General features: G+C 38.9%; 1 protein-coding gene across 4 annotated transcripts in view; it reads left to right on the top strand.

Moving 5' to 3' along the window:
• NADK2 (NAD kinase 2, mitochondrial) overlaps positions 1-24,569 on the top strand; it is a 34,375-nt gene extending 9,806 nt beyond the window's left edge. Inside the window, exons 2-12 of one of the 4 annotated variants that reach the window (XR_010370697.1) lie at positions 6,009-6,097; positions 6,448-6,536; positions 8,016-8,097; positions 9,429-9,512; positions 11,840-11,976; positions 13,014-13,092; positions 15,392-15,535; positions 17,693-17,748; positions 17,831-17,884; positions 18,069-18,197; positions 18,333-18,439. Coding sequence is in view for 3 of the 4 variants with exons in the window: in XM_064438974.1 (XP_064295044.1) it covers positions 6,009-6,097; positions 6,448-6,536; positions 8,016-8,097; positions 9,429-9,512; positions 11,840-11,976; positions 13,014-13,096; positions 15,369-15,535; positions 17,693-17,748; positions 17,831-17,884; positions 18,333-18,456; positions 21,822-21,960 (1,104 nt within the window). In the remaining variant the exon portion in view is untranslated. Of the gene's footprint in view, positions 1-6,008; positions 6,098-6,447; positions 6,537-8,015; positions 8,098-9,428; positions 9,513-11,839; positions 11,977-13,013; positions 13,097-15,368; positions 15,536-17,692; positions 17,749-17,830; positions 17,885-18,068; positions 18,198-18,332; positions 18,457-21,821 lie in introns of those variants that run through there. The other 3 variants (XM_064438973.1, XM_064438972.1, XM_064438974.1) reach the window with 3 other exon arrangements.
• Positions 24,570-24,656: the final 87 nt, after the last annotated feature.

Below are 24,656 nucleotides of genomic sequence, written 5' to 3'. Positions count from 1 at the left end.
GTTTGTTTGGTGGTTGTTTCTGCAGAAAGTAGCTAGATTGGAAAGCAGTGATCTGTTCTTGTTTTCCTGTTGGGGTGCATGTGTGGGCAAGTCCATTGTGGAAATTTGGGAGAGTAATCGCTTCTAGAGCTATGCTTTTTTTTTTTTCTTCTAGTCAGACATGTAATTTAAATCCTGAATGAGCAACAGTCGTAAAACAACTGATTGGTACACCGAGGCATTTAACTCCACCCTGATGCAGTGGCAGTTTAAGGCAACATGATGGTTAGTGCTGTAAAATCAGGATAAGCCTAGTAATGAGAATATGAATATATATTTTATATATATTTCAGATATAGCAAAAATATATTTGAAAAGTTCCTGTTAATCTTAGTGTACTAGGGTGTAGAAGGTGCTCAATTCACAATTTGACTCTACACAGCATTCATGTTTCTGTTTTGAGACAGCAAACTATTTTATTTTAATACTTAGGTTAGCAACGTCAGTGAGATTGGCTATGGCTTTTCTTTTCCCCATTCTCTAAATCAACATAATACACAGATGTAGACAATAATGGGTATTCAGGTGTTGCTTGGCTTTGTGTTGCTTCTGTATTTGTGGCTACAAGCTACATCCTTGTTGCGCAGCATTGTTCCTGGAGGGCCCGTATTACTCAAGGACAGCAGACCCGCAGTTCAAACAGAGTGGGATGAGACTTGATAGAGGTGAGAGCTAAGACTACAGAAGGAAGGCAGTCAAGCAAATGTCTCTTGCCTACATGACTGTTAAAGGAGCCCTGTGAAATATTATCCTTTTATTGAAAAAGGATCGGGACAGAAGATAAGAGATTTTTTTCGAGGTGTTGGATCTAGACCTTTTCTCTCTCAGGCTCCTAAGGAAAAATAACTCAATTGTAAAACGTGTTCTGCTCTGCTGAGTGTGTTTTCCAATGCAAGCTCTTATGGAGGCCTGCTTTGCATTGCACCTCTGCAGTGAGGTTGAAGAACACTACTGAAGCTCTTCCTGTATGTATTTTTGGCCAGTTTGTCCCTGTTTTCATATGCTAATGCACTTTTAGGTAGAATAGCTCTCGTGTATACATTAAGGTATTTTATTTTACAATCTTGCATGGTATTGAGGTCAGATTAATAGGCCTGTAGTTATACATGTTGTTTCTTCCGACTCGCTGTGAATACTTCTGCTTTTGGGTACTTCTGCTAATGTCACCCATAGCTGACTACCCATGTGCTCTGGTGCAACATTTCCTGCACCTTTTACTGTTATTTCTTCCTGTTCCAGGAGCCTCAGCAAGTGGGACTCAGAAAATGCTGTTTCCTGTGTGTTTTTAGATTCAAAGCTGATAACTTCTGTTCATTAGTACTTTTCAGTTTCCTTTGCTCTTATTGATCCAGATAACTGCTGGAAGAAATTACTTAACCTGCAGTGCAGGGCTCCAGACCTGTCACATAGGCATTTACAACTTCAGCTCCAAAAAATGCCAAATGTATTCCAGTTTGAAGATCCTGACCTCTGTAGGAATAGTGTTTTTATTTTCTAGCCCATGTCTAGAAAGTCAGTCTCCAGTCTGGCAATTTCTGGAAGAATATCTCTTAAGTTTAAATGTTTTGTATTTTGTGAACAAATATACTCCTTGTACTGTACTGGCAAGCTTCTTAAGGTTCTTTGTAATTGTTTAGGTTTTCTGTGTTAGTATGGATAAGTTTTGCAGTAGTATATACCCCATGACACCTAGTTTAGTTTTTTTTTTTCAATTTTATGACGTTTTCTTCAGTTTCATGGGCCAAACATAGCTGCTTATTCCATGAAGGAAGTGGCTTTTCATAGAAAGGTTAGTGGTAAAGTTAAGGATTAGAATCATAGAATAGAATAATGGAAACAGAGAATCTATGATTACTTTGGATGAGAACTTTTTTCTTAAAACATCAGGGCTCTGTTGTTTTTTTTTACTTCATTTTAGACTTAAGGATTTTAAAAAAGAAAACCTGAAGAATCTATCTTATACAAAGTTACCTACATAAATGTTACTGGGTGTTTGGTGTAACTCCATTTTTCTTCAAGTAGACTTGATGTTCATATCAAATTGCTACTCTGTACGCTTTGAAATACCAAAAAAACTCAGCATGGGTTTGTCATAATAGTTGTTTTTTCACATTTTAGCCAAGAATGTCAATACTTGGTATAAAGATATCTGCTCTGTAAGACTGTCAGACTTGCTCTCAAATGTTGGAAGTGGAGAGTGGCCTGTCAAACCCTTTCCTTTTGGAAGGATGACTGCAGAATTTCCTCCAAAGGAAGAAGAATTTGCAAGTTGTCTTCGTGCAGAAGCTAAAACCTACGGGCCTTTTTGAGGGGTTGGTTGGTAAGACCCAAGCCTGGCATGGGTTCTTGGTCCCGTCTGATCAGTGGGCTCGGGAGTCAGGCTGTCTTGCAGTCTTGGGTTTTCTGTATGTCACAAGCTCCTCCCAGGCTCTTTGGGGAGGTGATCATGCACACAGCAACTGGCCTGGCTGATCTTTGCCTTCAGCTCTTTTAAAGTGAAAAAGGAGGTGGTGGTCTCAGTTTGTCTTATTCTTTACCTGCAGCGTAGAGCTCTTTTAAGAAGCAGCAGCATTTGTCATAGTTTTAGCATGGCATTCAGGTCCTGGATATGAAGCAGGACCAGAGGCAGTGGGCACAAACTGAAATATGGGAAGGTGTGCCTGAACATTGGGAGACACTTTTTGACTCTCAGGGTGACCGAGCACAGGGACCGGTTGCCCAGAGAGGTGGTGGAGGCTCCATCTATGAAGATCTTCTAAAGCCATCTGGACTGGTCCTGGGCAAGTGGCTCCAGATGGCCCTGCTTGACCAGGGTCTTGGCCCAGGTGACCTCCAGAGGTCCCTTCCCACCTCAGCCACTCTGTGAGTCTGTGGCCTCTGACCACAAGGGCTGTAATTGCTTTGGTTCTTTGGAGTAGCTACATAAAAAGCAGCTGATGATTAGAATTCCTGTTTGATATACTTGGCGGTGGTTAGGCTCAGGCAGGCTGTCCCTTTGTGAATTCTTAGATGAATTAACTTTTAAGTTATTTATCTTTGAGGCAGAGGGATGAGGCTGGAGATGAGCAGGCTGTTTTAATCTCTGGAGCCTTTTGTAAATTAGGACGATTCGTTAATTCTGTAGATGTATCTTAGCCATTTAAACTCTAGGCCCTAACTTTTCATTTATCTTGTTGCTTAGTGATACATTCTTACTTGTTCTAGAGCTAAATTCAAAGAGGAGACCTCTACACAGTAGATACCTGTTCTGCAGTGCTGCTCTTAGAAAGAGTAGAAGTATCCATGGAAATTGTTCAGCCAGTTGTCAGGATACTGGCAGCATATTTGCTGAGCATCCTCTTCTGCTTTCTGAAGCTGTTGATACAATAATTTAACACACCTAAGGCAAATATAAGTTACAGAACAGACTCTGTTCTACAACAGTGACACTACCTGTACCTCTCCTTGCTAGTAATGCCAATGAAACATTAGCTGTGGGCTCACCATTGATGCTGGTGGCTCAAAAGCCTGCAAATGATCATATAGAGATTCATTACACTGTCACTGTCTGACATAAAAGTTCTCTTCGAGCAAGCTGAAAGATAGCATGCTGACAAATAGGCAAATAAATGAGGTACATAAAATGGCAAGATGGAGTTTGCAGTTTCTGTTGTGTGTGGAACTAATAGCCTGTGGAAATAGCAGCCTAAAAAACATATGCTGCAGCAGCAGTCTGCTTGTCAGATGTTTTATTCACAACAGATATTTCTAGAGCAAGTATGAGTGGGAGCCCTGATTTTAGTAACACAATTGATTTTTGCGGGGGATTATTTGCTCTGGATTTCTTGTTCTTTCTGGTGGTAAAGCAAGGTCAATTTGTGCTTCAAATGTGCAATTGGAAATCCCTCCTCTAGCAAATTAGACCTGTGGTGTTCAGCGTCAGATGTTGTCTGTGAGAAGTGAATACTTTGCTCTTTTCTCCTTTCCGCTTTCTCCTTTCTGCTCCAAATGGATCATGAGAGGCTGACAGCAGACCGAACAATGGGCAGTGCCAGAACTGGCCATAGACTTCCGTACTCCCTCCCTCTCCACAGTGGCACTGTTCAAGTATCCAGTGCAACACCACGGGCCCTGAAGAAGCGAGAGTTGTACGGGAGTGCGCAAGCATTGTAGCTGCAGAGTAGAAACAAAGGGTTTGAGTGTGTGAGGTAGTTAGTGGATGTAACACCCTGTATCCCAGTAAACCACTGCTAACCAAACTTTGTAAAGATGACCTGAAAGCTTCGTCTGGATGTTTTCTGATTGCCCACATGCTTACCTGTGGGTGTGATGGAGCTGGCAGCTACTCCTGCTGTTTGTCTGTAGTGCTGTTGGTGCCATCTGGGCAGATCTAGGAGCCCCTCTGTTTGAGGTGGTTTCCTGATCCCATCTGTAAGACCACCTGAAGATTTCATTCCTGCAAGTTATTCTCTGGTTGAAAACACTCTAAGCAGGACAGCAATGCAGTTCGAGAGTGGCCAGTTCCATTCTTTTCTGTAATTTCTTCAGCACTGAGTCTGTGTGCTTTGCTCATGGTTGGATTTCTTGACATCAGCAGGTGTCAGATGAAGGAGGATTGTATATGTTGGGTATTGGATTGCAGTTAACTGTAATTGTAATATCCTGCCAGACCTCTTCCCTTCACTGTGGAGTTCTGTGGTGTGGGACACTCTATGGAAATGGGATTAGATGTGGCTGTCTGGCACCACTTTCCCTTGAAAGAGTGTGCAACTTTGAGTAAAGGCACTTGAATAAATTGCTGGAAGTGCCTGTTCAAAGCTTCTGGCACAGATGAATTTCTTTACGTAAACTCTAGAAGTTCTGTTTCTGTGCTGGTAAATTAGTTTTAACTGGTCAGGGAAAAGGAAGCAGTAACAGCATAATTATAGAATAATTCAGGCTAGAAGGAATCTCAAGAGGTCATCTAGTCTAGCATGCTGCACAAAGCAGGATTACTTATGTTATGAATGTATTTATAAACTCCTGCTTAACGTCTTTTTCACTCTCTTTTCTTCTACTTGTTTAATCTCCATGCAAACATGTATTTGGCAGTACCAGCACACTAAGTGAGATGAAGAATGAATGCATACAGAGGGTGACTGAATTACACAGAAACCTATTGCAAAAAAAAATATTCTAATCTTCAGCCAGCAGTCTCATCTGCCTGCTCATAAGAGTCTATCTATATGAACTGCAAAATATTTCCATGGTCTTAAGAGTGTGTCAAGATTAAGTATTTAAATTCTCTGGCTTCCAAGAAGAATGATGCTGGAATGCAACTTCTAAATATTGTTTGTCTTGTTATTGATGTGAATTTGTCTGAAAAATCTGTTCTGTAATCCAGGGGACAGTATCAAAGGTAGTAGGTAGACTGTCCTTAAGCTTTTTTTTTTACGCAGGGGAAATGTCTGTCACCTTTGTCTGCACTTGGCAGTTTTCCATTTTAGCTCAAATACATTTTGAAGGTTAATGCTCTAGGTATTTCAGAGATTCCTGTTTTCTTAATTGGCATTCCTGTTGCTTTTTCTGTTGTCCTCTTTCTCTATAGCACAATTTTTATAACTCTTAAGGTGATCAGCTAACTGTTTGTCTGGGTGCTTTTAGAACATGACAGAAGTATAGTTAGTATAACTATTTTATGTAGATTTACCTAGGGTTTAAATTACTTAGCAGATTCAGGGAAAGCCAAGTGTCTGAAGTGGCAAAGAAGTCAGTGTAGCACCCTTGTTCGCATGTTTATGTAGATCCCTTAAAAGGTCTGTGGCTGTGTAACTGATTTAATGAACTAGTCAGCTGACTGGTATGTCTATAGAGATGTAATTAATGGAATGCTTATAAAAGCACGTGTCTCTACTGCGATAAAATACATGCTTTTTATAGCTTCTACTTGTATTACTCAAGAGCACTTACTGTAGTGATTAACTTCTAGAAAATCAATTTATGTCTTACAGCTTGCGTTGAAGGGATCTAACTATGCTGGTCTGCTGGAGCGGCATCACATTCATACAAAAAATGTGGAGCACGTTGTAGACAGTTTGCGGTAAGAATGTATGTGTGTTGAGAATTTCAAAGACAATGCAAATACCCATGGATTATGTAAAAGAACGAAAGGATGCTTTGTGTTACAAGCTCTCATAAAATAGGAATACTGAAAACAGCATGATGCAGATGAACAGTCATTCCTGAAACAATCGTAATGTGAACTATTTCATATAACACTGCGTTACTATCTTGAAAACAAATGAAAACAGATGTAAAGGATTTGTGTGAGTGTCAAATGCTTATAAAACAAGTACTGCTGTTATTAGTCCTTACTTACGTGTCAGTTTTTCAGAAGGATGTGACAAGGAACAATATAGGAGACTTTCAGGCTTTTTCTGTACTTTATAGGAACGAGAAGATAGAAGTTCGTCTTGTTAAACGTCGAGAATATAATGAAGAGACAGTTCGGTGGGCAGATGCTGTTATATCAGCAGGAGGTACGACTTCATGGAAGGGGAGTGTATGTTTCAGTATGTTTTCATAGATTTTTTTTAAGTATTTTGCAGTGTGTGAAGCGTTTGGAGGCATGCACATTCTGAAAACAAGTTGTTTATCTAATTGTAAGAAAATATGACAAAATGCAATGGTTGTGACCATCCTCTCTACATCTAGTATCTAAAATTGGAGCACTGGGAAGTGAATCCCAGTGCGTGGCTACTTTGGAAATGTTGCATTTTCTTGTGTAAAACAGTACAAACTGTGGCATTTACTACAGTTTTCAACTAAAGATAAAATTCTTGCTGTCATGTGATTATACATAGCCCTAAACTCTACTCTTTGGTTTTCAGTATGTGAGGTGGAGACTAACATACTACCCTTTCCTCCTCTTGCGCAAACTGGCTTTCTTGCTTTCACACTTACTTCCAGCGACTGGAGTATCTGGCTGGATGGTACGGGTAGAAGTATGCAACTTCTGAGCAGCCTGTGCCAATGATTAGAGCTTCTTAAATGAACAAACAGAGCAACTCACTTGATTGTTTCTTTTTAACATTGCATCGCAGCAGTTCATTCCGTGTTATTTTTGTAATTTGCTGCAAATGTTGCAGTGTGTTGCTGGGCTCTGACATACATTCAATCATCTTTGGCAGTTAGACCTGACCACTGCTCTGCCTTTCTCTCCTCTTCACTGGTCCGCTTTGCCCTTAGCTACTGGTTACCACATGGAATGGGTAGAAAAGGATATATGTACATTGCTGGAGCATCCTAATATACTCCTGTAGATTTCAAAGAACTCCTATAAGCTGGAAATTCAAGTGCCAGTTTGGCTGCAGCAAGATTTGTCATGGTTATGAGGCAAGCAGCTGGGAAGTGTTACATCATGCAATGTTTTCAGAGCTTAAATCTTGGTGCAAAGACTGATTCAGGTTATAGTTGTCCTTCTGTTCAACAGACAGTATTTGAAGAAGCCAGTGCACTTGAGGATTTCTGCTTCATGAGTTTCATCCAAGACTTCTTTTCCAAGTGTGCCTGTTTGGGGCCAAATCATACGTTTAAATTGTGCTTTTTAGGAGAACTGAGATGGAACTAAAGTAATTGCTTTCCTGTGATTCACAGTAAAATTTGGTATTGTTTGCTGTCTGTTGTGGCTTTGTTTAGCAATACTTTGTAAATTTATTTTCTTAAAGAATTTATCTTCTTGACTGTTGTGGTTTAGCCTGGCAGGCAGCTAAACACTGCACAGCTGCTCACCCAGTCCCCCACCCCAGTAGCATGTAGGTAGAATTGGAAGGGCAAAAGTTAGAAAACTCATGGGTTAAGATAAGAACAGTTTAATATTAATTTTATTTTTCTGCAGCTTACCGGAAATGTTGTTGATATAAAAGCATGGAGTGGTAATGCTGCAGTACATGTGAGACTATTTTGTTTGGGTACTAGAATGTGAAGTGAAACTAACTTTTGCTTTGCTTTTTCTGTAGGTGATGGTACAATGTTGTTGGCAGCCAGTAAGGTCTTTGATAAATTTAAACCAGTTATCGGAGTAAATACTGATCCTGAAAGGTAAAAACACATTTGGGAAAGCAATGCTTTATTTAATATCAGGCACAATGTGCATCTGTTTTCAAGATGCATAAAGCATGCCTGTATCATTTGGCAGTGTAAAGGTGTGGTTTAGTGGATTGTAGATATCAAGTAAACCTTTGTTTTATTAGAAAAGTTTCCACAGTGAGTTACCCTGTCTCATCTGAGAGGACATCAAGTAGTATTGGATAAGCATGACTGTGTTAAACTGCCACAGCTGTTTCACACACCAGTATAACAGCACTTGCAGCTAGTTATCTACTAATGAGAAGTTTGAGGCTGGAGATGTCAGTATAGAACAGAGACAGGAAAAAGGACTTAACAAAAAGCAACTAAATGTGGTGCCTGAACCTGTGGAAACTTGGTTTCTTTGTGAAGGTGAGTCCTATTGGAAATCCAGTAGGGCCTCAGATGAAGAAGTTTGTTCTGGTTTCTTCATGGAAATCATGTCATATCTCAGAGGATGCGGTCTCCTCAGCCATTTAATGGCATTTAGTTGGCCTATTATAAACTCCACATAAGTTTCATCCACCTAGCCATAAGATTGATTTGGGCAGGTGGATGCAGTGTATTAGGACTGTCTGGTTGGTGCAACCTTCAAATGGATAGCAAGTAAAACTCGGAGTTCACCAAAGCTCTGTCTGCTGATATTTCCAGATTTATGTTTCTGCGTTTGATATTACTAGTTAATTTACTCTTAGTAGATAAGAAAGTGGTGGCCAAAAGTTTTAATTCCTTTCATACCTTACTCCTCTTCCAAAATTTTTCGAATGTTGTGAATAGATACTCTACAGTATCAAGCCTGAATAGCAGGGTTCAAATAACAAGTGCCTTCAAGTTATCAAATATCACTCATGAAAGGGGAGCAGTGTTTAGTCTTCTGGCCTTGACATGAGATTCTTTTGATCTTAGGCATGTTGCTTACCTGTCTCATATCACTAACTTGTGTATAAATGGAGGGAATTTTCTTTCAAACTTGCAAGGTTTCTTAAGCTTGAATTCCTTGCCTAGAGCTATGGTGACAAACTATATTATTACCTACGCATTCCTGCAGGATTACTAGCTGAGCAGCCAGTTTTTAGCGGAAATGTGGGAGAAATGGCCTATGTCTCACACACACCCCAGGAGCTGTAAGAGGTGTATTGTTGCTGATGTGCTATTATGTAAGAATAGTATAGGTTCATAAAGGTCTAATTGTAGCTTTGCTTTATGTAACAGAAAGATGTTTGTTTGTTTTTGTGTTGGTTTTTTTTAAGGTATCAAATCTTAATAGTTACCCTGTCACTTTCATTGTCCTTTTTTGCTACCAGATCGGAGGGTCACTTATGCTTGCCTGTGAGATATACGCACTCATTTCCTGAAGCACTACAGAAGCTTTATCGTGGTGAGTTCAGGTAGGATTCACTGATCTTTGGTTTTCCAAACATATTATGATTGGAAAATACTTAATAATGTGCAATTCCTAAGGAGCAGACAATGCTTAGTAAAATCTTAATGCTTCAAATTGTGAATTTTGTGTAGATGTTTATCAAGTTGAAAAATGGGTTTGTGGTAAAGAGTGAGATTGGAATACAAAAGATAAAATTGACTGTCAGTTCCAGCAAAAAGACTTCTGTTATGACCTTCAATAACTGATTTTCTTTCCTGACTTAGCATATTTTTAAGTGAGGAACTGCATTCTGGTAAAGGGTGTGTTGGTTTACGTATTTTAACATTCAAAAGCATATGTGGTACAGCGATGGGCTATACTAATAGAAGCTAATGGTCATTGTGTTGCATCTGGGGTTTTGGTGATTAAGGTAGAGTGGCTTAAATTTTGTTAATGTTAGTGTAAGGCAAAGCTTTTAATAACTGTTTAAAAAGAGACATTGTTCTGTGTGTATTAACATTCCAGAATACTCTGATGATGGCAAACCATCAAACAGAAACAAGTCAGTCACTGAAAATATATTGCAATTGAGTTTTGTTTATACTTCTAGCATATTTAATTTGTAGCTTGAAGTGTAACCATATTTGTGCCATAGAACAGTTCTGGAATGAGGTGAATACTGTCATCAGGACTGATTATAAATAACAAGGGGTTTCAATAGGTATTGCTAAAATAAAAGGTACTTTCAACTCTGAGGCTTAGCACGATGGAGAGTTAAAAGCTTCTGTTTTCTAAGTTGCTTAGGTAAAGCTGGTAGTGCTAATGCAGGTAACCTCCCTTGATAATCTAGGTACTTCTGATGTTTTGTTGGATGCCATGTTATACTTCCGCTGCTAACACTCCTGTTGTTGCTCATTATGGAGCTGAAGCCTCACCAGAGTGAAACAGAAAGGATGTCCCTGGTTATTTTTCTGGAATAATAGGAACTGATATTACTAAGCAAGGACATGAATAGGTGTTTCACTTGGCATTTCTCAGATTTATTTGGCCCTAAGAAAACTTTAAAATAGGTGGCTAACTGGATCAGCCCACCTGGAAAAGCCTCTAGTGGCTTAGAGTTGCATAAGGACAGTGAGGTGCCGGAGACTGGAAAAGGGGGATTGTCTTTTGTCCTTATCTTTGAAGTGTCAGCCACTTTACTGCAACAGTCTGTGTAAGCACTTACCTTGTAGTCCCATGAAACAACCAACACTGCTGATTTACAGAAGACAATCTATACCAGACTACCCGTGTTTCTTTTTTGATGGTTAGTGGTTGAACAGGATCTCAGAAGAGGGGTTTAATAGAGGTACAGTCCCATTTTCTGATTTTGTAGAGGTTTGGCATGAGCATAAGTATTGTAAGGAGGCTAGTGAAATGATAGTCATTTCATGCTGTCTGCATGACTACCTAAAACCATACTTGGAATTTAAGGGCAGATACATAGTCATACTAAGGATGTGTTGAATGAGGCTGTACAAGGATGACAGTGAGGAAAAACTAGTAATGTAGTCATATAAAGCATAAGTCTTCCTTGCTGTAATTTCAGGAAACATGTAAACTAGTTACTGTCACCCAGATATCAACAGTACGAACTGGGAAAACATGTACTGTTAAAACTCCCTTGTGATTTGCTTTCTTAATCAAAACTACTATTACTATGTTTTATATAATCTCTAAATTGTAAGAGGAAAAAGGATTTTATACCTCCTCTAGGAAAGAGTAAAAGACATGAATGTTGCAACAGCTTAAGGGAGAATGCCTTTTATATCCTTCTTTTTTTTAATTTGAATTCCTTGTAAGCATTCTAAAGTTCCTAGGCTAGGATTGATTCTTAAAATGAGAGGATAGTTGTGGGCTTTATGTATAAATGGGTAGATAGAGCTGCTTCTCTGGTCATCTACAAATACAAACAGAAGATGGTAAAAATACGGCTTGTATTGCTCTACAAATTCCTGAGGACTTGTTGTTCTCAAAATCATGCCATCAGTAATGAATTAATGTTAGGATCACATGCCTAAAAAGATTAATTGTTACCTATAATGTTTGTAGAGTACTTTTGGCCAGTGTCCTCTTATTTTACATTTACAGAAAACATTCTGTAGCAAATTGGTAACTGTAAAGTATTTACATTTTAGTTATTAACTTTGTAAAATTAGAAATGATAGTGGAAGCTATAAAACTTGACAAGTGACTTTGAATATATTTAACTTTTAGTCTTAAGATGCTCTGCTTTGAGAGTAAAGACTCTCTGATACTAATTCTGTAATGAATATTTCAGCTACTGATACCAACTTCTTTCTCCTCTCTAAGGTGGCAGTGGCGGCAAAGAATCCGACTGTATCTTGAAGGAACTGGTATTAACCCAGCCCCTGTAGATTTACATGAACAGCAGCTAAGCCAAGAGCAACACAGCAGGGCTCACATAAATGAAAGATTCGAGGATCAAAGTAAGTTTAAATCTGACAAGAATATAATCACTTTGCTGTGATAACTTGGAATAGGAGATAAAGACTTGTTAGAGTTGAAGTATTTGAAGTCTGGTTGCCATATTCAGAGGCAGGGAGAGGCAGCTGTCATTAGCTGAAGACCCAGTTTAAGGTTTTTTAGAAGGGAGTATTTATTGTTTCTATATGTTTATTCTGGGCTGTATGCTCAGAACCAGTTTTCAGTATTAACAGTTAATTTAGAGATGTTTTTAAATAGTATCATCTGCTGGCAAAGTACCTGAGCTTTTTTAAAATGCTGTCTCAGTTACAATAGACACTGGGGATTACCTATGAACATTTTACCATGTGTTTAGCTGCTCCACACTAAAAGCGTGTGTGTGTGTGCATGTGCGCATGCACTCTTTAACTTGCGCTAAATTTGAGGTGGGTTACTTCACAATTGAAGGTGCTGGTCACAGACTGCCAGCAAGCAAATGAGAAATTAGAAATGAGAATCTCTCCCCGGGTAGTTCTGTGGTCATCAGACACCTTTGAGTGTTTTCTTTATGATGGATTGAAGATGCATGATTCTATCCTTAACCTGTGTCTAGCATTGCATTTCCTCACTGAGAAGTCTTCAGTCAACTTGCACAATTTTTTGATCCCCCTTATTTACTCTGTTATAAAATCTAATTCTTTGAATTTTATCAGAAATATCTGTTAAATTACTGTTAGTGAATTTGACTAGGCTGTAAGAGTGACTGACAGAAGAGAAGACTTCAATGTGTCTGGTTGTCCCTGAGTTATGAGGGAAAGAAGCGTCTGAACATAAATGTCATTGCCTTATTGACCTTGGTTCAGATATTTTATTTCCAGTAAAGAACAGTAACTGGCTACAGACTAAATCAGTGAAAAATTGAGTCCTTGAAGAAAGGGGAGCGCTAGGTCTAAAATACAAACCCAGGCAGCAGAGTGTGTCCTCCTTTGAATTGTGAATTGTTTTTGAGAATTTGGGTTTTAGAGCCATGACTCAAAACTGTTATATTCAATATCTGCAGGATCTGACATTTCTGGTCCACATCTTTTACCAGTGAGAGCACTCAATGAAGTCTTCATTGGGGAATCTCTTTCATCCAGGTATGTTTAGTTGTTTGCTGTTGCAGCAAGGCACAATTGACTGAATTTCTTATTATGACATTGGAATGGGCAATCAGTGCTGGGATGTCTGTGCTGTCAAATTTCAGTTCTAGTCCATGAATATATAACACTGATTGCGCTGTTGCTGATTACCAAGTGCAGTTTCAAAGTTGTAAGTGCAGTGATGTTAATTTCTGGTTTTCCACCATCCTGTCTGGCCATTCTTTCATCTTTCATTATTCCTTGCTGTTTTCTTTCTCTTAATTGTTTTACTCCTTTCCTGGTTAGTTCTTATGTAACCAAATGCCTTCTGTTACTGTCCTTACAGTGGATTGAAGGATTTAAGTATCTGTCATTAAACTGCCTCCTGTCCTGCATCTCAAATATCTTTTGATAAGCTTTTAGCATGACCAAGTACTCCTTTCCCTGCAGCTCTGTCATTAGAGGCAAAGGTATCAGCCTGCCTTTGGCAGAAGCATTGCTATTGTGGCAAAACACTTACTTCTTTGTTTTAAGAAATGAATTTGTATCAAATCCTGATACAGCATTATCCAGGATACCTTTGAATGTCCTTTCTGTCCTGAAGATCAATGCATTTCTGCCAGGCAAACGATAACAAGAAGGATGTGTGGAATGTGACGGGGGCTGCAGGAAAGGAGTTAAAACATGATCCTTGGTCAGGATTTGGCCAAACTTTTACTGGTATTTTATATCTCTTTTCCCTTTATTCTATGTCTTTTTAAAACTTAGAGTGTAACATCTTCTTATGTTTGTACAGTGCCTGGAACACTGTGATTGCTGTTGGAAACAGTATAAATGTTCCATGAGTGCTTTATCCTCCATCTGGACTGCAGCCTCAGACTGGCAGAAGGAATTAGTCTCAGAGAGATACAAATTCTGCTCTCTACTAAATCAAACCTAATTATATCAAGATTGTAAAAGTTTCTTTAACATACTGTGATAGAGGAGCACCAAGCTGCTTTCCAACACTGTAGTTCTGAGTGTCACAAATACATTGTGTTCTTTGGTTCCAGTATATTTGAGAAGCATTGAGGAACACAATGCTTGTAGGAACAAATCTCTAGTAATAAATATTGTCTTAATAAGACCTTACACTTGAAGACTTAAATAATGATGCCACATGAATGAATCTCTGTAAGGACGAAATACATGAGTCTGCTGTGTATTGAGACAAATTTACTCCAGCTGCTTTTTCCAATGTCTTATTCTACGTGTCAGTTAAGAAAAAAAGGAAATTGAAGGGAAAAAACCCCCACTTTCATACCCAATTGCAAAAATTATCTTAAACTGAATCAAGCTGTGTACCTGTGTTCTTCATTTGCTTCCAGTTCTTTTATTTTGCCATCTTCTCAAGAGTGGGTACAGAAAATGCCCTTAATTACTAAGAGCCTAAACTGTTTGACATCAAGTATTCAAGAGTTGTATTCCTAGTTGATCCAGACCAAAACATTGATCACCTAAACCAGCTCAATAACCTCCTAAGGAAGGTAAAACTGAGTCATGCTGAACACAGTGAAAGTGGTGTTTTTTCTAAGAAGGTATCTAATAATCTGAAGACGCTATCATACTGTTTCAATTGGGCACTATGAACATCAACAACTTTGGTTCATGAATATAGCCCTGAATGTTCCGAAGCCTACAGAGGGAGACTGGTCTTTCTAGGCCTAACATTAGAAATCCCCTGATATAAGTAATACCATACAGAATGATGATTGTGCCCCAAGACTTACTAATTTGAGTTCTAGGAGGATGTTGCCCCGGAGAGAAGCATAAGCCTAGTGACTGTTGTAAAACCAGAACTGTTTTGAAGAATCACAATGGATTTTTAATTACTGAAACAGTCAAGAATTCAGCTTGAAGCCATGCTATTACTTGCAGATGTTGGAATACCTTTTCTGTCAGTGTTCCTTGATACAGTTTTATGAGACAGCATAAACACAGTTTTTTGATAGTTCAACAATTACACAAGGAAGGTAATGTATTTGTAGTTTCATTTGTAAGTCCAGCAAGCCCTGCTTGTATATGAAGCTATTCCCAGATGAACCACAGAGTTCTTTGTGTGTTATTTAATATGAAGAGTGGCTGCAGAAAAGCGACCTAGAAGTTCATGTTGCAAATCACTTTTGTCCATTATAGAAACTACTGTAAAACAGTGAATCAAAAGTGGCTGCCAAATTGGAAACTCTGTGCAAAGCCTGTGAAATTGTAATCCAGATTTGAAACTAGCCCTGCTCAATTTTTATGTCCCTGATAAGCCTGTGTGTTCTGTCTTATTCAGGAAGAACTTTAAGTCCTGCAAACCCAGTTTTAAATTCTCGCTTCATAGGGCCTCCTATTATGAGATATCAGTTGATGATGGTCCTTGGGAAAAACAGAAGAGTTCAGGGCTCAATGTGTGTACTGGAACAGGATCAAAAGCATGGTAAGTACATGTTGCTGCTTTGATATGAAGTATTGCTTCAGATAAGCTAGATGGACCTATTTTGCTTAAGTATTTTGTCCATACTGAGCTCTCTTGGGCTATGGGTAAGTCAGTGCATGTCAGTTACATCCAAATATTCTCACTGTTGGTATAGTTCAAAGCTGTCTTAGGTGTAGATATGGAGAGAAGACTTGAAAGGGCGAGAATCTGAGGCATTGAGACAGAAGTTTAGCTTAGGTGTAATTTTGGTGAAAGAGGCTGCATGCCACATGTGGAGACGGATGGTTGGTGGTGGTGAAGGAAAGAGATTCTGCTCTGACTTGGAGAGCATACTGTGGGGATCTCTGAACTACTCTTGTTGGCTAAAATTAAAATGCTTAGATGAAGTAGCTCAGAAAACTTATGAAAATTTAAGCTCTAAGAAGAATAGGAAAACAAGTACTTGGAAACAGTGTTAAGTGTTCTCTGGCACATCTACTTTCTGTTCTCCTTCCAAGCCTCTTGCTCTTGCCTCTTTCAGACTCAACTGAAAGAGCACAGTCTCTTTGCCAAAATATTCCCCTTAAACAAAGACAGGCATAACTAAGCGGAGCTGTGCTAGCTTAGTCAAAGGGTTAAATTATGTTAACTTCAATTTAAAGAAGCTGCAGAACTGCATGTAAGTCTAATCAGTTTAGTTTTGAGATGTGAAAGATGTGCACAGAGGGAGCCTCTTTCATTTGGAAATCTGGCTGTGCTTATAGTTTAAAGTTGTACAACAGGCCCTGGATTTATGTGGCAGGCTAACATGAACTAAAACTGAAGCTTTTAATTAAATTCAAAAATGAATATTCATGCTGTAACCATGGTTACTGGGTTTTACTCTTCATTGTAATTCAGAATTTTGTATTCTGTCAGGATAACTTAGTCCTGCAGGCTGCCAAGGATGAACTTGGCATACGGCTTGGGGAACTTTCCTAGTGTTCAGTACCTTGGGAATGTACAGTCTTAGTTCAAAGCTGTTCTTAGACATTTCAGTTGCTTATGCATGCTGTACCAAGAAATCCCAGAACCAGGGACCAAACTCCAGGATTGCCCATCTCCATTGCAGTAATCAGTGTGTACTGCTGGACTTCTCTAAACTGAGGCCAAGCTTCAGTGGGGTGATCTTCCTTAGCCTGTAATTTAGGGTCTCTCCTGGGATTTCAGACCTCCTCAGACTGAGAGGCATTTAAATGTCCAAGTGCCTCCTGCAGCTGCCAGAACTTGCAAGAGAGGATATCTAGCTGAGAGAGAGAATAATTTCAAACTGCATCTCAGTTTTTTGCTACCATCTGCTCAGGTTTACAGGTAGGCAATAAGGGTAAGAGAAATAGCCTTAGACAACCACCCTCAGCAACTCTGTGGTCTTGTTAGATGTGTAGTGGATGTCTGTTGCAGTCTGAGGTCTCTTACTGCCATGACAGAGTGCTGGACTGAGGATTTTAAGCTGTGTTGAGACCTGAGCAATGTTCACAGTACTGCTGCATGGGGGCTGTGATTAGTACCTAATCTCTTCAGAGCCTGGGCACAGGAGGGAGACTTTTACTGGAATTCAGGCTTGGTTCAGACTAAGGCTTTTTATGATGTCTTGTGCATCCAAATGTGGCAAATGCAGAAGTGTCTGACTGTTCCTTTTCTATCTACACCAATTCTTGTGAGATTCAAGCCCACACCTTAGGGTATGGATGAAGAGGCATAATATTTGTAAAGAAGTGTTGGGTCTCATAAATGAGAACTAACAGAAGGAATTAATTAGCAAGAGGTGGATAGAAGGGATAAGAACACAGACAATCTGTAGAACTGTTGTGCTGCAGGTTTTTTCTAATGCAGACTTGAATCAGCAATTCTTGGGGTTTTAAGGCAGGAGGATTATTGGTAAGGAGACTACATCCTGTGTATCATGCTCTTCTTTCCTGAAGACTTCAGTTAATGGATTATTAAAGTTTATGAAACTACAGATAGATGTCAAATGAAGAGTTAATTTAAGGCGTTTTTTTGAAGAAACTGGTGTCAGCTCACACTTAATAGCATTCTTTTTTTTTTCCTTCCTGATGTTGAACATAGTTCTTCATTTTTGGTTTTTTTTTTTCCCAAGTTGTATTGCTTAGCAAACAAGACATCTACTTCTCTGTCTAGGTCCTATAATATTAACAAGGTAGCACATCAAGCTGTTGAAGAGGTGCTTAAGATCGGTGAGTGAACAGTGTGGCATTATTCCCAAGTTTGTATAAAGATACACCTATCTAATTGGGGCTCTTTCTCTTGGCTCAACAGCTAAAAAGCATGGAAGTTTGAATATGCCTTTGAACATGGAACTAGTACAAAAAGGTTAGTGAAAAAGGCAAGATTTCTTCAAGGTATTGTAACTTTGACTGGTTCGTTTTGTTCATACTGCTTTCAGTATTTAGTGCACTTGCAATATTAGTATTTCTTACAAACATTATTTATGCACATTTGGTGAAAGATGTCTGACTTGATATGAAAGCACTTACATAGACTTTCGTATGTATAGATCTTCAGGAGAATTTCAGTCCTAAGATTTGAGACACTTGATATTTAATCAGCTGAAGAGAGCTATTGAGTATTCGTCATGCAATGGAACTGAAAGGAGCCTTCTGTAGAATTAATTTGTTTTTAACAGGTGAGGGCTATTAAACACCTGGCAGGATACAATATTCTCTTTTGGTAGGGAGGCTGTCTTTCCTGGAAGAACGTGTGTTTCTGAGAATAACTAATCTTCTCTGAAAAAACTAATGGCTGATTTCTCTATTTACAGTAACAAATGATTACAATGAGTCCTTGATCTACAGTCCAGAAGAACCAAAAATGTTTTTCAGTATTCGAGAACCTATTGTAAACAGAGTTTTCTCAAGTAGCCGTCAGCGTGGCTTCTCTTCAAAGTAAGCGTTGGCTATAGCAGTTACTGAAGAGTTATTTCATTCTGTGTATTTGTCAAAGTAATCCAGGAGTTTCCTTTGAAATGTTTCAACATCCAGTTTGTGTTTTGAGGGACTTGAGTATTGCTCTCATGGGGGTCCTGGTGGACAGGAAGCTCAACATGAGTGAACAGTGTGCTGCTGTGGCCAAGAAGGCCAATAGGATGTTGGGTTGCATCAAAAAGGGCATCACCAGCAGAGATAAAGAAGTCATCATCCCACTCTACTCGGCGCTGGTCAGGCCACACCTGGAGTCCTGTGTACAGTTCTGGTCCCTGCTATACAAAAAGGATGTGGACAGGCTGGAAGGGGTCCAGAGAAGGGCCACCAAGATGATCAAAGGACTGGGAAGCTGCCATACAAGGATAGGCTGGGAGAGCTGGGTTTGTTCAGCCTTGAGAAAAGGATGCTCAGAGGGGATCTTGTCACTGTGTACCAGTACTTAAGGGGTAGCTACAAAGAAGATGCAGAGTCCCTTTTTACAAGGAGTCACATGGAGAGGACAAGGGGGAATGGACACAAGTTGCTTTTGGGGAGATTCTGAATGGACACGAGAGAGAAATTTTTCACAGTGAGGACAGTCAAGCATTGGAATAATCTCCCCAGGGAAGTGGTTGACTCAGCCACGCTGGAGACTTTAAAGAGTCGTCTGGACAGGGTGCTGGGCCATCTTCTCTAGACTGTGTTCATCTAGGTTGGACTAGATGATCCCTGAGATCCTTTCCAACCTGTGATTCTGTGATAACAGTAAGAAAATGTCTCCAAGTTGTGTTATGCCTTTTAAATGTTTATCCATGTACAGTCTTACAGAAAAAAAGAACCTCAGTGTGCCCAGGTTTGGGTATGTGCCATTTCCCTCAGTGTGAGAGGCACAGGCATTGACACACTGGAGTGAATGTAGGAAATGGCCACTGAGATGATTAGGGGGCCAAAACACATGGCATGTAAAGGAGAGAGACAAATAGTGCTTTTATTTAGCCTGGAGAAGACAAAACTAAGCAGGCTGGATCCATTTGCTGTCTTCAGCTGCCAGCGGATGGTTACACTGGAGACTGAGTTAAACTTTTGAGGGCACAATATGAGGCAACAGCCATGATTTTATTGGATGTAAGATTCTGATAAAAAAAAGAAGAAAAATTTTTCACAGTGAGAATGGTCAGGCACTAGAACAGGTTGCCCAGAGATTGTGCTATCACTGACTTTGGAGATTCTCAAAACTTCACTGGGCAAGGCCCAAAGCAACCTAATCTGTCTTTGAAGTAAGGCCTGCTTTGAGTGGAAGGTTGGACTACATGCCCTTCCAAATGAAATTATTTGGAAATTCAGTCATTTTAACTTAGGGCACTTGCGCCAGGGAAGGTGTAGCTTAAGTACTGGGAAACATTTCTTCACTGGAAGGATTATCAAGCACTGGAGCTGGCTGCCCTGGGAAATGGTGGAGTCATCACCCCTTGAGGTATTTAAAAGATGTGTAGGTGTGCTGCTTAGTGACATGGTTTAGTGGTAGACTTCGCAATGCTGGGTTAACGGTTGGACTTGATGATCTTAAAGGTCTTCTCCAACCTAAGTGATTCTAAGATTCTATTATTTCTCTGGAGCTTGCCACAATTAAATATAAACATGTGCATCTGTTATATGTTCAGAATAACTATGTTGAGAACAATACAATATCTCAGCATTAATTGTTAATTTAACCTTTTATATCAAAACAAATGTCTAAAGGAGCTCTGACTCAAATGAGACCCATATTCTGCTCCTTTTAAGCCACATCAGTGTTGAAACAACACTTTATGCCCTAGTAATAAAGGACGCCTCTGCCTCCTGGGACTAAATATTACAATATTAGATGCCCACTGCGTATGTGTAATGCCTTTAAATGATTACTGCTTCTTAGTCATTTGGATCTGGGAGCTCTCACGGGTGAGTAAATCTTAAGAGGTGGTTAAGAGGAAAGGTTAAAATAGGAGCAAATAACTGCATTTTCATCCACAGGTTCTAAGTACTAAGTCTTACCTTATTTGGAGTCCTTAGCAGGGGATATACTACAAAAACTATGCTGGAGTTACAAATGTCTGCATACCTATGAAGGATATCTGCCCTTTTTTCTTTTTTTTTTTTAAAGTAGAATTTGCTGCCTGTCACCACTGATCTTTAGCTTTTGATCGTAGACATATCCCCATTGCTCTTCTTTATCTTTTTTGACATAGTAGCTGCCCAGAGTGAAATGGAGGAGTGGAACATAATTCCACATTCTTCTGCTTTGTCCAGACTTAACTGTGTTTTAGTGATGCATAGGCCAATTAAGCTTTGACACTGTGGCTGTGCTTCCAAACTTTTCGTATTTGTGAAAGATGTGTCTTCCTGAAAATTTAAGTCACTGGATAGTTGTTGATTACATTTTGGAGATGAAAACATTGTCTAGACCAAGGCCTATCAAGCACATCCATGTGAGACTGCAGTCCTGCAGCTGCTCTGACATAACTATTGGTTCCCATCTAGCAATACGAAAAAAGTTCGGAAAACTCTTTATTTAATAGTGTTCTCACTTTCTGCATATGTGAAAGGATAAATTGCTCATGGTTGAGTTAATTCTTCTAAAGGTAAGTGAAGAGGAAGACAGTTAGTAGCTTTATTTTATCTTGTCCCACTCTAAAAGAGTTGCCTTAAATTTTATAAGCTTAAATTTATTACCTTAAAGATATAGTAGTCAAACCCTTACATTGACAGTAATATGGTGCAATACCTATTTATGGTGTTGCCTGGCAAGCATTCTGACCAGCTTTGTGTTTGTAATTACTTTCCCTTGTCTTTGTAAATGATTCATGTGACAAAATAGACTATATTGATATCCCAATTATTTGAATCTCAAGCATTGCTAGTCGAAACTCTGTGTTCCACTTAACATGAAGACCATACCTTAGAATCATAAATTAATGGATGACTCTTCTGTGAAAGATGAAGCAAATCACTATTAAGTGGGATCATCAGTAGCTTTCTTTAAAAAAGACACCTGAACTGCAGCTTTCAATATTGAGTATTATGTTATAGGCTGTTCTCAATCTCTTGGGGCGATAATCTCCATTTGAACAAGTCCTTCAGCCCTTTCTGGACTCTTGGCTGTGTCTATACAAAAGTACTGATAGGTTGAAGGATTCTAGTGCTTAGTACCATGCTACATTCTTCTTTAAATATGCTCCCATGTGATTAAGCATTTGCTGACCCACGTGAAGGAATGTCCAAGAACCAGTCTTATTGTTCAGATAAGTGCTTGTGTGAAATACTTAATTTTTTTTAAGCTATATTGTGAAAACTTTTTTTTGTTTTTGCAGAGTCTGTGTCCGTTCCCGTTGTTGGGATGCATGCATGGTTGTAGATGGAGGAACATCTTTCGAATTCAATGATGGCGCGATAGCTTCAATAATGATTGATACGGAGGATGCACTGTGCACTGTTCTGCTGGAAGAATGAAGGACCCGAATGTCTTCTGAAACAGTTCTGGATCCAAAGAGGGAACTCCTGGGGATAGTCAGCACATCACAATGCTGCATTAAGTTGGAAGTTTTCCTTTTTGGATGCAAGAGTGTTTGGAGGAAGCTTGAGATGCTTTTCACTCCTTTGGGTTGGGGAAATCTTAGCCTGATATTTAAGCTCTCTTTGCATCTTGTGTAAAAGAAATACATCTGAAGTCTTTCCTCTAACTTCAGTGAAAACTGACATTTTAACCTGTAAGGCAAACTTGAAAGAACATATTTTTAAACACAAGTAGATGGGTTCAAATATGAAGTCAGTAGCATTAAATATTCAGATGTACAGTTTTGTAGTAACAGTCTGGGACTGATGAAACTAAACACCTTCACACGTATACTTTTGTAGAAAAATTGACTGTCAATCTAGTGATTTGATGCAAGGGTATATAGGTTTTGGTAAATCCTGATGTTGATGTTATAGAAATGGAAATACAAACCTTTTGTATGCTTTTCAAAAATTTTACAACTTTGTAGTTTCATACAACTTGTGATAATTTTTTTTTTCTCTTCCAGTATTTTTTCTACTTTGTAGATGTACATAAAAAGTCAAAGCCTGGTATAATCACATCCTGAATGAGGGAGCTCTTACCTTTTCTCTTTGGTTAGAGAGGGACTTGAAACCCAAGGCTTTTCTGGAGCCCTTTAATAGTGATATACAAACTGTAGGAAACATGTTGAAGTACAAAATACTCCTTCACGGAATGGATTAGCTGGCTAGCAGGTGTTCAGTCACAGTAGTGTATGTAGGTGGCTATCATTAAGAAAGATATTTGGCTTTATTAAGCAGAATGGTTTGGAATTTTAAGTTCTGAGTTTCTTTTTAATTGAAGAATGAGATGTGCTGGATGCTAGTTGGAGCACAAGTTAATACCCATATTGTTTCCCAGCTTTAATTGGCAACAAAATAATTTTGATTTTGTGTGACTGACATAAGTTGATAAGCAAGTTGATTACAGGGAAAAAGCTACAACTGTAGAAGAGGAAGTGACTTTTTAGAGATAATGTATTAGAGAAACTGTGAACTATGACTGCCTTTGAAAGTCTGTGCTGATAATTACACAGGTCAGAGGGCAGAATTTGACAAAATGAAGATTCTTACAGCAGGAACTCTTCTGCTACATGACTTGAAACAAATGTGTTTTGTCCTGTCTACTACAGGTCTATTTCCAAAAGTGAGTTTTTCCTCAAACTGCTTTTGAATTAAGAGACTTCTGTAACAGATATTCTCCAGTGTGGCCAATCAGTGTATTTATTGCCAATCACAAAATGTAAACTGATCTTTACAGGTGGAAGAAATGGATAAAGGATTTTTCTCTTCTACAACTTAAGTGTTTGTATTTGCTTTATACCAGAAAATAGGGGATATTGATTTGACTAGACCACTCAATTCTAGGAAAATGTGATTTTCTGATGGAGCTTTTTGAATAAGCTATCACTGTACACATTTCACCTTTTAAGTGTGCTGCAAATTGAGTTATTTACACTATCTGCTTGAGTTATCAGGATTGCAGACCAGAGGGGGAAATCAAAGTAGCCATATACTCTGTCAAAACTTGGTTAAGGTCAGGAACTATCAGAAGAAAGCTCTTAATGTCAGAAAAAAAATCTGTGAAACTGGTCTAAAGGTAAAGATGTGAATGACTAATCTTTTTTAGTAAATTGGCTGCACAGAGACTAGGGAGTTTTAATTACTCCTAATCCATCTGTAACCAGCTAAGGATGGTTTATGTGCCTCTATCTCATACACTACTCAATTTGCTGTTAAGATTTAAAAAGAAAACCACCACCCACCAATGGCATTAACACTAATCTATGACTTCCTAGGACTTTACTACTGTGTTAGAGCAGAGGTTTAGGTATTGGAAGTGTCCTTGAATACCTGCATAGACAAATTTATAGCAGAACCCCTATCCTCTACTTAAACACATTTGTGTGCTGTAATGTTTGGGAACTGATGAGTCAGACACCTCTTAAAGGTGCCTGTCATTCCTTATAATGAATGCTGAGACAAAAAGGAATGTTTTCAAAGGATCTACAGACCCAATGATCTGATTTAGGGTTTAGTAAGAGATGTCACAATCAAATTCCTAATTCATTTTGCAAAATGGAAACCTGACCTACTCATGAGTGGCCTCTACTGGTTTTGTCTATATTTAATTGCACTTCTGTTGAAGCATTTACTGGTGAATGCTTGATTTAAATAACTAGGATGATTCAGAGATCTATAGTAGATAAACAGCTACCTTTTTTTATTAAAGAATTGTAGAATCCTTTTTGTAATAAAAGTATCACTAAAGGATTGCAGTACAGACAACTTACCTGGTAGACAGTATTCCATGACAGGACTGAATATTGGTTTAATACTGATTTCATGTGCCTGGACTGGCACATAATCTCTGCACCTCTTCTACCTGCTGAATCAAATCCATGGTCTTTTCATTTAGTGCCAGTCCACCCTGTGTTCTGCTAAACTAGACCTGTCATTCTTTGCTTTTTTAAAAAGTGGTGTTTATACATTATGTAATAAAAATTAAAAACTTAATAGATGCATGAAGCTATTCTGTGCCTTATTTCAACTTTGAAAAGTGTTTGGTGTGCTCAGCTTCTTTTCACTTACTGTGCAGTTTGCTTTAAATA

Source organism: Phalacrocorax carbo, chromosome Z, assembly GCF_963921805.1.
Source record: "Phalacrocorax carbo chromosome Z, bPhaCar2.1, whole genome shotgun sequence".
NCBI classification, from domain to species: Eukaryota; Metazoa; Chordata; class Aves; order Suliformes; family Phalacrocoracidae; genus Phalacrocorax; species Phalacrocorax carbo.
The sequence above is the reverse complement of the archived record's forward strand: the minus strand, read 5'-3'. Positions and strand labels throughout refer to the sequence as shown.